We start from the raw sequence: 14,060 nt of genomic DNA on the forward strand, positions 1-14,060 counted from the left end.
TCCTTGTGCAGCATCATATCAGAAAGTGGACATTAGCATTCACTCATACACCAGATTGCAGAATACAGATCAGGAAATAGGAGCCATGTCCTGCAGAAAGGGAATGCATTGAGGCACTGTGTTGTTAATTAGACATTTTCCGAAGAGCCCCATCCTCCTTTTTATCGAGGGCATTCTTAGAGGAGATAAAGACTTTCAATGGAGGAGGACTGGCTGGGGCCCCTTTTGGGGTGAGCTCCAGGGTGACTCCCATTTAGGAAGTTTATGTAACCCATCTGTGGTGTTCAAATCATGGTATTTGCCATCTTGGTTCTCCCAGGTGGAATGCACTGGAGGCCTTTCCAGGGGTAGTCAGTTATTTTTTTGTCAAAGTCCAAATTTCTTGGTCAAAGGTATTGTCAAGGTCCAGCCTCCAGAGAAAATAATAATAAAAACCCTCCAACAATGATAAGTAAATGAAAATATTTCAGAGTCCGTTCAAAAGCATCTGGCAGTCTGGATTTGGCCCATGGTCCACCTGCTGGCTACCACAGCTCCATCCTATGTGGCTTTTGTGCGCTTAGAGACTACTATAGAAAAAGCTAAGGTAGACAGAACTGTTCTTCCTCAGGCACAGATGGCTAGGAAGGGATTAAATAAAAGGGCTTTGACAGCCTGAAGCTCTTATATTTCCCCCTTAGTATTTTGTATAGCTGCCTTAGATTCTGGGGTGGGAGAATGGCCCTTCCTCATAGTGCTTCTGTATATGATCCTCTTGAAAAAAAATATGCCTCAGGTTGAACTCACCTTTGAGGGAAAAAAAAAATCTCTTCAGATTCCTGGGTCTGAAGATGCAGCTAGTTCTGGGGTGAAGCAAGGCTGCAGGCTTCACCCACTGGGTAGGGGCATCAGGGTAACAGTCACCCAAGTGAAAGCATGATCAAGTTATTTTCTCTGCTGGAGCAGATGCCCTGTAAAATTTCACTCCACAGACTGTCTAAGAGTCACTGATTCAGCAGAACTGCTCCTTGCTGCTTTTGGACCACATTACTCAGGCACTTCTCCCCACTAGTAACCATTGCTTTGATGTTCCTGTGAGGAAGAGGGGGAGGCTGTGGAATACTTTGCCCCCTCTAACAAAGATACGTCTTTGGCTGCAGTGGGGACAGAGCTGTCCTATATGTGTGGCCACAAACCTGGTACCTTTTTACCTTTGGGTTGGACTCTTCTGCTGAAAGTCACAGCCTCACAGACTCAGCTGCTGCAATTGTCTTCTTGCTGAGATGAAGAGAGACAAGTAAGAGCATGTCACAGCAGCTAAGGAGTTGGGGAGGCAGGAGGGAAGGAGAGACAGAGAGAGAGGAGTACCAGGAGATGTGCTGAGCTGACTGCCTGGTCAAACTGGGAAGATCCACCATCAAGCTCAACCTGGTGAGCTGAGGAAGACAGATACACATACTCACAAGGAACTTACCAACTTGAAGCCGATGTGTCATAGCTGAGGGCAGGCGGATAGGTGGAACCACCTTGGCCACTTAGAGCCTTACCATCCAGGGTTCTCTGAGGAATTAAGACTTGTATTGTCATTAGCAGGGCACCTTGCTTCTTTCTTCCACCCCCCAAAAAATCCATACACACCTGCCTTACCACACCCTCACTGTCCGCCTGCTTAGCGGCCCACTGCTCCTTGGGCACCAGTTCATCCTGCCTCACTGCACATACCCACTTTTATGCCAGTTGCCTTCGCAGCCTGTGATCCGCCAGTTGTATACAGTGCAACTGAATATGGGATGAGAGGGGAGAAAACTTGTTCACCTGAGCCTCTAATGATAGAACAAGAAGCAATGGACTTAAACTGCAGCAAGGGAGATTTAGGTTGGACATTAGGAAAAAGTTCCTAACAGTCACGGTAGTTAAACACTGGAATAAATTGCCTAGGGAGGTTGTGGAATCTCCATCTCTGGAGATATTTAAGAGTAGGTTAGATAAATGTCTATCCAGTATGTTCTAGACAGTATTTGGTCCTGCCATGAGGGCAGGGGACTGGACTCGATGACCTCTCGAGGTCCCTTCCAGTCCTATGAGTCTATGTCTTAAACGTTTTTCAGTTACACCTGTGCATGAGGCTGCATGTTGTGACTTGGAGCAGAATTTGGGCCTTGGTGTATAAATTGGTTGAGGGATTTCTTAGAGCATAAGAGGGGACTAGCTTGATAACTTGTTTCCAGTCTGCTAGCATTCTGCCCTCTCTGCTGCTCCTGATACTGAGGTATAACTGTGGGTCAGGAGGGCAAAGAAAGGATAAGAAACCTTCAAATAAATGTGAAGTAGACTGAGGTACAGGTGACTGCTATAAAAGGAGCAGGAGAGAATTGCTCTCACTCTCTGGAGGTAGGAGAGGAAACAAGCAGTGCATGGGCAGGACAATGAAGAGAATGCAGGAACTGCCTCCCTATGTCTGTAACATCTGGGTTGAATCTACATGCTCCAGGTTTCTTATGTAGATGTTAAAGTTTACAAGAGTCATGTGAAACAGCCAGATCATCAGAGATTGAAACGCTGGTTGTTATCTATAGCTTAGAGGCTGCTGAAAGGTGGTGTTTTGTGTAAAACAGACACAGCCCCTTCTACCCAGTGGAGTGGGCCAACAGAGAGGAAAGACACATTGGAAATGGAGTGTGGCTGCCCCAAGACCGTGACAGTCTGACTAAGGGACTTACATACAAGTAGACAGAAGGAGGAGAGGTGACATTATTTTTGAATTTTAAAAGCCTTTTAAAAAGACTGAAAATATGCTCACTTGCTGGGTTTAAACTTCCATGGTACTTACCCCAAGATTTAGGGATATTGATGTTAATATCTTGGCCAGATTCTAATTGAATCACATTCCATCTACCCAAACCCCTCAATCTTACACAACAGATTTCACTCCAAACCATTTCACAGTGCTTCACAAGCAGAGATAACTTCACCCACCACTGAAACAGTGGAGAGTAACACTACCAAATAGGTTAGGACAGGAAGTGAAGAATACCCTATTCAGTTGAAGAGGCCAGAGAAATTTAGGGAAGAAGAATGTACTATAAATCTGTGGTTTTCCAACTGTGGGTCACGACCCAAAACTGGGTCATGGAATGGAAGAGACTGGGTTGCGGCGGCTCTGGTCAGCACCACCAACTGGGCCGTTAAAAAGTCGTGTTGGCAGTGATGTCTGGCTAAGACAGGCTAGTCCTTACCTGTTCCAACATTGCGCTGCGCCCCAGAAGCAGCCAGCAGCAGGTCTGGCTCCTAGGCGGGGGGGCCACGGGACACTGTGTGCTGCCCCTGCCCCAAGCACCGGTTCCACACTCCCATTGGCTGGTTCCCCGGCCCTGACCCCCTCCCACACCCCAACCCCAAGACCCTGCTCCAGCCCAGAGCTCCCTCCCACACCCTGAACCCCTCATTCCTGGCCCCACCCTGCAGCCCTCACTCCAACCCTCTGCCCCAGCCCTGAGTCCCTCCTATACCCCTAACCCCTAGCTCTGTTTGGTCACGGACATCAACAATTTTCTTCAACTAGGTTGCCAGAAAAAAAGTTTGAAAACCACTGCTATAAATAACCTCAATCTCCTGCTAAATGTTTTTTGGGTAAACACCCCTCCTCTACAGAAAATGCCTCCCGTGTGTATGCAGGAAATGCTGTGCACCATCCCGCCTCTGTGGGCAGGCAGCTGTTCACCTTTTTGTATGTATTAGGGGCCCCAGGACCTGTATCCCAGTTTAGAGAGAGAGTTGTATGTATGAGGAATCCTGGAACACTGCACCATGGGTCAGGGACAATCCTGCTCCTACTGAGTTAACAGTTTTGCCAGCATGGGAGAGAAAGGGTAAAATTCAAGGGAAGATAGGAGATCTCCCAGGAGAAGAGAGAGAATGAGAAGGACGAAGAGAAAGAAACGCATCAATTTAAGTTAGTGAACAGAGAAATATTCAGAAAAAATTAATATAGGAGAGAAACTGGAGGGCAAGATAAAAGGATAATAAACTCTTGCCCACGTCTATTCACAGTAATAGATTAGCACAGCGGTGAAACCAACGGCTATTTTATGTACTCAGAGAGAGTGGCATATCATGGACATTTTGTCATACATTGCCTGGTTAAGAAACTGGAAGGTATTCCTCCATGCCCCTTTTAATCCCAGCTGGCAGAGTCCCCTCTCCTCACCTGCACCCATTTGTAGAGTGAGAGATTGAGATTCAGCACAGAAATGACACAATCAGACTCTTCTCAAACAGTTTAATAGCAAATAAACAAAGGAAGGTACCACACTTGGCATATACAAAATGACTTGTTGGTGTGTCTGTGCAATTAAAACAGCTTTAAGTTCCCCATTGGGACAAAAGAAAAAAAAAAAACACACGAAGGAAGAAAATTCCTTTAACACATACTCGCTCGTTCCAAACTTGTAACAAATCTTTTCATTTTTAAATCCACTACACAAACTCCGCGATCAGATTAGAAAAGCAACATGTGCTCCTCTGCTTTTAAACCATTAAAGTAAAATCCATAATTTTCTACAGAGTACAACACAATTTCACACAAGAAGACATTTTGTTTTGCAAATCAAAACAAGAAAAGGAACAGCTGAAACAAAGTAAAGAAAAGCATTTCTACAACTGAATCACGACTTCGAGTTGATTAAATCCTGTTACTGCAGAACAGACTCTACATTTGGTCATAGTGGCAAATTGTTTTCTTGTCACATTGTGAATCACTTTACATTGTTTTCTAGTAGAAAAGGCAAAAAACTGTACAAAACCCCTAGTGTTAAATACGTTTGTACCAATAAAAAAGCCCACAGGTTTGTCTCCAAAATGTAAATTTTCTTTTTTAAATTATTCACAAAAAGCAGCCAAAAATCAAAAAGGCAGCTGCTGCTCCACTGTCTCAAATCCATTAAAACCACCACAGAACAATTAAAACAACCAAAGGGAGAAAAGGAAGGAAAGGAAAGGAACATCCAACGTTTGGCATTTTGATTTTCTGCAGAGATTTTTCCACAGGTTTCCCCAGAGTTCCTCATGGAACTGAATGCACATCATATAGAAATGTATTGGCAAAATTACTCAATACACTGCGGGGTCTCAGCACCCCAACTGACAGACGGCCTGATGCATTCAGACTGTGGGGCTAACAGCAGCCATCTCACAATCCTATCTCAAAATGAGTCCCCACCTTCTTCTCATACAGCCTCATCCCCCAAGTCCCAGATCTATAAATCACAGCCCAAAATAACATGTATTGAGAAGTAGTGAAATCCCAAGCCAGCTCTGGAAGGGGAAAGAATAAATCGTCTCGTTCCCTTTTCACCACCCCAAGCACAGGGTAACCTACACAGCCAGGAGATCAGACTCAGATCTTTCACTCTTTCCAACCTCTCTCCCCCTAGGATTTTACCTCAATGCTTTTCCCACACTGGAGTCCTTCACCAGCTCACCTCCCTTAGTGACTAGGGTCTCCCCATAGCCACAGTCTTGCAGGTGCTTCCAAGTGCCAGTTTCTAGCCATGCAGTCTCACAGCAGATGGTTTGTAGGGCCAGGGGAAGCCAGATGCCCTTAGAATAAGTAGCCTGTACTGCAGGGCAGGAACAGAAACTGCTTGACTCTTTACCCAATTAAAGACTAAACAAAAACTTAAAAAAAAAAAAAATCTTTATAGAGATTCCCCAGCTAAGGCCCCTGAGAAGAGGAGCTGAGGTTGGTACCCTGTTCAGGTAACAGCGTAAGAAGCTGTTGTATTGTGCTTGTCATTTGGAGTAAGAGCCAGCAGTTGCATGACCAGGCTTACAAAGGCCTTCTCTGGGATATTCTGAACACTCTACTGCCAGTGCTAACCTAGAGCCACTAAGCCTCTCTCCACCACCTCGTTGACAGTGTTAAACTGGGGCTGAACCTCACAAAAATTATGCCCCAAATTATATAAAATAAAATTTAAGAATGTATGAAGGGAGCCCCAGTTCTCCAGGATTTTAGAAGCAGAATTACTGCAACGATCCCTCTCTTACCTGCTTCCCATCTATCCTGGTCTACCAAAACTCCTACTAGAACAATGCAACCAACCCTCCTACTGGGAGCCTCTGACAGCTGTGGAGATGTAACAAGGCCCAGATGCTGTGTCAGGCAGACAGTCTAAGTGCACAGGTAGATGCCTCAGGTGGCATCTGATCAGAAATTTGTCACACCAAAAAACAATTTAAAAGGATACCTTTGAAACCCAGTAAATTGCTCAGTTTTTGCACAAACTATAGAAAACAGAGAGGTGAAGGTGATATATTTGAGGGTGTGAAGAAAACAGCAGGAAACATGCACTATCTGAGTTTGGAAGAATAAAACTAAAACAATCACATTTTGCTGAAGAGATTGTAATTACAAAAACAAAACAAGCATGCTGGGGTTTAACAAAATACAACATCAACTTTGATCAAATTTTCACTGCAGACAAAGGCTGATAACTACACAGGAAAGGAAAAAACAGTAAGTGCCAGGGCAAAAATGCCGCTACAATCAGGAGAAAATATAGTTCAAGTGTTTTGTGCTGATGCCACTCAAGTCAGAGTTTGAACTCATAAAAATACAAGCTATTTCCTCAAGCACAGAAACCATTTCAGCAAAATGTGACCAGAAGCCTCCTGAAAGGCTAAGTCGCATCATTCAATTGACTTTTTCTTCAGATTTTTGTTTTTAAAACTAAGCACACAGAAAAAACTAAGCCGAGAAAGTGACTGGCTGTATGTTCACAGAAATACAAATACTCCACGCGGTATGCTAGCAAGGCTGCTCTGAAGATAATTACAAAGAGTCAGAATCACAAAATCAAGTGGTTATCTTACGAAGTTCTAGAAAAATAGAAATTTTTTTTTATATTCAAATGCAAGTTTAAATATTCTCCTTCAGCAGTCTTTCTAGCAAAACCAAATTTGGCAGCACACACAAAAAAAACAAACCAAAACAAAAAACCAAAAACAAACCAAAAACAAAGAAAGAAACAAACGTAATAAAAATACACATCAGCGTCAAAGATCAACACAAGGTCAAAGGTGAGAGTTCAAGCATCAGAGAAGCTGAAGAGACAAGGATTTGGACGATGTACTTGAACGCCACATCGACATGCTTTAGGCACAACGATGAACAAACGGCAGGAATCTAGAAAAAAAACAAACCAGAAAGAGGGAGACCCACTGAGTTACACAGAGCAGTACATCCAAACAAGGAGAGAGAGAACAGGAATGGGCACTGTACAATGAGACCTCTTGGGGAGGGGAGTTGACAGGGAGGGCAGCACATGCTAACGATGGACAAGTAAAAGTCAAAGTACATGGAGGACACCAAGTAAACATCAAAATGCCAGAAATAAAATGGAAGCAGAGGCTTGGATTTCCCTTTGGACACTGGTTTTGTGGGACTGCTGTGCATTCACCTTTGCCCCATGCCCAGTGTCCCTGCTAGCTCTGCTTGCGAGAAAGACAACAGAGCAAGCCCCACCCCAGGAGCCCACCTCCAAAGATACGGCTCCAGGATTAACACCCAATTCACAGAAATTCAGACAGCAAGAGACAGGACGGAGGACATGGGGGTGATTCACAGGTGACTTGACAGTTGAGATCTTTTTATTTCTAATCAAGGGAAATGTTTAGGTAGTGGTAGCCCAGGAAATCCGTGATCTTTGCTTCAGCTCCAGTCCCTTCCCATCCCTTAGGAACCCACAAAAGGGAGGTTTGGTTGATTTTAGAACCAAATGAAAAGACTGTACAAGACACATATGCAGAACCAAAAACCCCACACAATAGAGAAGAATTCCTTAAGACTTGTCCTAGCTGAGCCCTTTTCACACTATTATACCTGGGCAGAAATTTTCCTTTCCCAACTCTTTCAACAGAAAGCCCTCTGCACTCTGATTTGTGAGAAGGGGATTCTGGGCACTGAGAAACTCTACAGTCACTGTTGCCAGATTGGAAAACTGGAAAGTATTTTGCCTGAAACTTTCTTGAGCAGAGTTTTCAGATCTGATGGGATCCCTACCAAGGGATGCTAACAGCTTTGCTGTCTTCTTGCAGCCACCAAACTGCAAAAGAGAGGGAGCCTTTTAGAGTGAATGTGGAAAGTAGAGGAGAAAGGGAGGTATCTTTTAGGATTCCACTTTACACCCAGTTGTGGTGCCATGTTCTTCAGAGTCTCTCAAAACTGCTTAAGGGTTGCTGGTGAGTGATGTAAAGCTTTCAGCATCCCTATGAGTGAACCTGATGATTCCCCAGAACGTGCAGCTAGCTCGAGGAGTTCAAGGACCCTTCTCTGAATAATGGGGCAACAAAAACATGTTGCCACAGGCTGGCCAGCATTGGTGGTTTGGGTTTTCTCCTCATGCTTACCCTTCCAAAGACAACTGAGCAAGGAGACTGAGTGAAACCTCAACAAGCAAGAGACACTGCAACATTAAACATGATTTCTGTAGTTATAGCAGGTTTTTAGGTGCTTGGCAAACAGCTACAAGAACCAGGTCTCTGCCCCAAAGAGCTTACGATCCAGAAAGGCAAAGTATCAGTGGAGAAATGGAGCATGGGAAAGAACAAAAGCTAAGGGTTCAAATGACATTTAGCAGACATCGTGGGAATTCTGTGTGTGGTTTTGTCTTTTTTTTTTGGTAGATATTTTCAAATGTCTTCTCTGTCAACAACTTTGAGCGAAAGACTAGGATTCATTAGAGACCTTTTGGAAAAAGTGTCTAAAGGAGAGACTTGGATGAAAGACTGGAGGGGTGGCAGATTGAGGCACATAATGACATAAGGAAAGGGAGACAGTTATTTCTGTGTCCTTGTCTCTCTCTCAGATTGGTGGTCGATAACATCTTACTGAAATTTTTCTGCATTCTGTATTTTATACTTTGTAACATTTCCGCTTAGTGATCCACAACATCCTTATATTTGTCTGTTTGCATCAGAAAAATCCAAATGTACACTGTGGGCATCTGCAGTCTTCATTTGTAATTTTTTAGCTATGACATTGCTCAGGTGAAATAATCGTGTAAAACAGTGTTTCACTGAGCTGTTTTTAGATTGCTGCTGATTATCTGTTTTATTTCAGGATTAAGTCAATGGGTTCACAAGTATGCAGAATTCTCTCTCCCCTTCTATACAGATATCAACAAATGGAATTGCCTGAGTTAATTCTGCCTTGCAGGCAGGCAAGTTTCTAATATATATTTTACTGTCCAGGTTAAGGGCTTTTTATTTAAGGATTTAATTGTCTGGGTGGAATTTCCCATGGTGATAATTGTATTTTCCAGATTGATGAGATAATAGATCAAACAAGTTAAATCTATTATCTCATCATTAAAACATAGAATATTTCCAAAAATTGTTTTGGACTCTTTTGGAAAGTTCTAAGCCTAAGCAAAATGAGGGTTGATTTTAATGAATATATATCAAAAGCATTTTCTAATAAATGCAAGCTCTGCATATTGGTAAGATAACTAAGCTGTAAGGAGACATCTAATTTTAGACTCTGTTATTTAGGTGCTGAAGAATCTAATCAGAGTAGGTTTGCTACAGCTGTAGATATTAAACAGTATCAGCCTAAGCCCAATCACAGTCTTACCTAATTCTTTGCTCTTAATACGGGATGCCAAGTAGAATCAAATGTCTTCTGAAAGTCGCAGAGCAGGCAAATACTTCCCCCTTGTTTCTATGAAGCAGATTGCTCCAGAGTATATACATGCAGTCTGGAGTTCTGTGGTTCAACAGAAATACTGCATTCTGTTGTAGAATCTCTTTGGAAAATCCAGATTCTTTAGATTATGAGCATACAAAATACTTTGCCCTTTTGGCTACTTAAGCAAATCCTTCTGTAATTATTTGAACTGAGTCAACTCTTATGCCAATATCAATGTAACATTAAGACGTTTCAGAGAAGTGCATAGATTATAACCAACCTAAATATTTTGCAATAGCTTCCAATATTTAAATATTTCAGAATGGGTCAAGTCTGTCCCAAATAATTTTGCCAGTTTCAATTACGTAAATTCTTTTCTTCTCCCTTCCAGTCTCATCTTTAATAGTCTTTGGTAGCATACAAAGTTTTTGTTCTGGAGACAGTTTCTCATTTGGATTATTTCGAAAGAGTAGTTCGAAGTGATTTTACCCAATTTTTGTCACAAGGGGCTGCTAATTCAGAGTCTGCTTTTATGTTTAGTCAATTTATTCCAATGGTCCTCAAAACAGCTGACTGATTTGATTTGCAATAGAATGAGAGCAATTAAAAAAATACAGAATTTCCTGCCAAAAAGTGAGGAAGAACACTCTGCTCAAATGTGGGAGGAATGAAGGAAAAGACAGAAATCCCTAGTCTGTAGCAGCTGCCACCAAGCAGAAATTAATACACTTATTTTTATACAATCAGTTGCACTGTGCAGTAATAAACCTCTGCCAGTCAAAGACTTGATGCATTTATTAACTTTGGCACCACATGCCTGGACACACCAATAGACTGAATGAAGCTGAAACAGACAAACATTTAGGGTCCAACCTTTAGCTGGTATAAATTAGTGTAGCTCAATTAAATTAAATGGAATTACATCAATTCAGAGATATTGGGGATCAGGCCCTTAGAATTTAACCTGCATAGATCTGCATTGGCAATACTTGCATTATAGTCATGCCAGTAAGCCACAAGAGATAGCCCAGGTTAGGCTTCTAGTAAAGATAATCACATTATCTGGGAAGAGTCATAGGGCTAAATTCATCCCTGACATAAGTGGGTGAATCTTCCACTTAGATCAATGGAAGTTACACCTGTCTACAACAGGGCTGAGTTTGGTCAGTACAAGATGCAAAGGCTAAAGATACTAAATACAGGGCAACTGAAATGACTACTTAAAGGAACAGGCCCACGTCTGGGGTCAATGGAGCAAGGGTCTCGGCAGCATGTAGCGTACTATAAAAGAGTGACTGTAGAGACCACAGAGTACAGCTATCCCCTCCACTGATTCACAGCATTAATCCTTCCTCATTTAGCAGTTAGTCAGTCTGAACACAGGCCACTGAAAATCAGTAGTTTCAATCATGCACATAATTGTATGTGTAAAACAATCAGATTCAGGATTCTACAAAACCCTGGACTTTTTTTCCCCAGTATAATAATTTAAGTAATAAATATCTCCACCCTGGAGTGGTATAAAACTTCTATAAAAATAGAAACAACATTCTTGGTTACAGCAGATCATGCTTGGAGCGGTTGCTCCCGATCATGATCTCTTTTCTTTTTGTCTTTTTTTTTTTTTTTTTTTTTTGCAAAGTATATTTATAAAATAATCCCATTATGACCTTAGAGGCCTTAACACTCCAACACTTTCTTCTCAGAAAACCAGGACACATCTCTCCCAGTGCACAGAATTCAAGTGTACATGGTTCACCTAAATGTATGTATGTATGTATGTATGTATGTTTATAGAGAGAACCAAATAGTCAACGTGAAAGGGTACCATATGCCAGCATAAATGGGAAATTTGGCAGTCTGTGCTTTTAACCTTTTGTCACCACAATATTCTCTGTATAATACTGACAATTTCTCCTACCCATCTGGCAGCACTACAGACAGGTTGGCACCAAAAAACTATTTGAGTTTCAAACTCTTCAACAGAAAGGGCACTTTACCCTGGCGCTCTGATGCTATGGGTCAGGCCTTGTATTTGTGAGGTTTAAGAGTCCAGGGGACCCAGTCCCTGGATATGCCTGACTTTCCCCATGGACCATAACAGAGTATCTGTAAACACAGGCACATTCTAAACAACATTTCAGGGGCTTATGGCTCCTCTTGCTAGAGTAGAGAAGGAAGTAAACACCCTGTGTCTGACCCCACATGCTTCCTACTTAGGAGCCAGCTCCCAAACACAGGATTGCAATGTTACTTGGTGGGCTGAGGAAAAGCATCACCCCAAACTGGGAACATAAAGGCGAAGAGGAAATGGAGAAAATATGAGGTAAATGGAATCTCTATTAAAGATATACAGAAACTGTAAACTTCCCATGTGACAGAGGTGGATTTTAGTGATTAGAGCAGTAGCCTCTACTGTGACTCCTTGATGTGCTTCAGGCCAGACTCTCAAAGGAGCTTTGAGCCTCCTAAAATCAGTGTATACTAAGGCCCCTGTAACACATTCTTTGCACATTTGTGAATTTGCCAGTGTGTGTGTTCAAGAGGGGAGTGTCTGCTCTTCCTTCAACATACTGGGTGACAGCCACTGCCAAAGGCAGAATAAGACTAGGTGGTTCAAGGGTCTGCTCTAGTATACTCAACACTTTAAAGGAAAACTGCAGTGTAAAAAGTAAATCTAATTTCTATACCAAATCACATCACAGAATTACTAATGAACAGGAAATTGCCTTTGGAAAAGAGTATGACTGTGGAAACAGCTCCCACTTGGATATGCAAGGCAGCAGAAACCTCAGAACATGTCAAGTATGATGTATTATTTGTTGTCAATTTAATGGTTTAACAATAAATAATTAGCATTTAGACTGTGCTTAGTGAGTATTAATTCAAAGACCTGTGAGATGGGCATTATTGTCATTATACAAATGGGAAAATTAAAGCACAGGGATGGGAAGAGATTTGACCAAGGTGACACAGAAAGTCTGTGGCAGACTTGGGATAAGAACTCAGGAGTTCCTGGCTTCCAGCCCCAAATTTATTCCTCCAGACTACAGTGCCTCTTTAAACCCCAGCACAATTCCCAGCTGATCAGTCAAGAATAAGATTTCCTGAACACTGGGAAATTCAATTAATATGTAATTCTAGATGGACTATGAGGTTTTCTGGGCAGGGAGAGTGTCTAAATTTTTTTTAAAAAAGTGCTGTGTATATTCACAGTGCAACAATAAATACCACTTTATATAGCAAAATAATCACTGCAGTTTTCCTTTAACTCATTAACCTCTTTGCTCTTCTAGATTTTTCACCTGCTCTAGAGACAGATTCAGCTAGGAAATTCCCAGAGAAGACATTTAACTAAGGAAATATGAGAGCATGTGGCATGGCAAAGGCTACATGAGGTATGCTCCATACCCATCTAAAGGTGGTTCTCCCTTCCCGCCTTTCTTTTCCTCAATGCTGTCTGGTGTCAGTCCTGCTCCTCCTTCTTCCCTCTGGTGTTGTGTCAGTTCTGCTGCTATTTCTATACTCCCCCGTTCCCCCCTCCCCCCAAGGTAGCTGGCATTGGTCCTTCTCAACGCACACTGGATACAAACACAGCAAACTTCAAATAAGGAAAAACAACAACAACAACAAAAAAACACCTCAGTGATATGGCACCTAAAATCCAAAGTAAAATACTGGAAACAAAATCACAAACTTGTCCTCCATCCGAAGCAGAAATCCCAGCGGATGCTGCAGCTGTCTTCAGGGGGAAGATGTGCCAGCTAGAATGGCATGGATCAGCATCCGGGACTGTAAAAACACAGCCTTAGGACTTCGAATCACTAAGTGCGTTCCTCCCCAACTTACCAGAAGATCCTTCTCCCTCCAGTCCCAGAGGGGAGGGGCGCTCAGTATGGCTTGCTGTCATTCTTAGAGCGCTTGAGCTGTACTTTCAGACGCTTCATGCCAATTTGAAAGCCGTTCATTGACTGGATGGCAGCCTGCGCAGAGACAGGATTGTCATAACTTACAAAACCTGGGAAAAGGAAAAATACATAATTATAGCATGCTCAGATCCCAAACAGACAAGTGGATAAGACCCTCTGCTCCAAGAGCTGCATGCACCCAGGTTATCTCAAGGTAAACAGGTTTGCATGAAGTGCCATTTTCAAAAGCTCATAACTTCACTAGATCACTCAGGCACTTCTCAAAGGTTCCTGGCCAAACTGTAGCTTTCTACCACAAGCCACTTTGGCACAAGAGCTGTTATTTAAAAAAATAAAAAGTAGCACTACAATTTTTTTTTTTTTTTTTTAAAAAGCAGACAGGGAAAGGTTTTTCTACCAGTCTCCTCAGATTCAAACATAGCTTGCTCAAACTTCACAAAAAATCACTCCGGGGGAGACCAGAC

At 42.4% G+C, this 14,060-nt stretch overlaps 2 protein-coding genes across 17 annotated transcripts in view; one reads left to right on the forward strand and one right to left on the reverse strand.

Annotated features, from left to right (window-relative positions):
• Positions 1-14,060, forward strand: part of FAM180B (family with sequence similarity 180 member B) — a 404,198-nt gene that overhangs the window by 257,315 nt on the left and 132,823 nt on the right. The window lies entirely within an intron of this gene.
• Positions 4,245-14,060, reverse strand: part of CELF1 (CUGBP Elav-like family member 1) — an 83,174-nt gene continuing 73,358 nt past the window's right edge. For 8 of the 16 annotated variants that reach the window (XM_075065327.1, XM_075065328.1, XM_075065323.1 and 5 more), the window contains exon 13: positions 4,245-13,685. In XM_075065327.1, coding sequence (XP_074921428.1) covers positions 13,558-13,685 — 128 coding nt within the window. In that variant the 3' untranslated portion in view covers positions 4,245-13,557. The remainder of the gene's footprint in view (positions 13,686-14,060) is intronic. The other 8 variants (XM_075065325.1, XM_075065324.1, XM_032776078.2 and 5 more) reach the window with 2 other exon arrangements.

This window comes from Chelonoidis abingdonii, chromosome 4, assembly GCF_003597395.2.
Source record: "Chelonoidis abingdonii isolate Lonesome George chromosome 4, CheloAbing_2.0, whole genome shotgun sequence".
NCBI lineage: Eukaryota > Metazoa > Chordata > Testudines > Testudinidae > Chelonoidis > Chelonoidis abingdonii.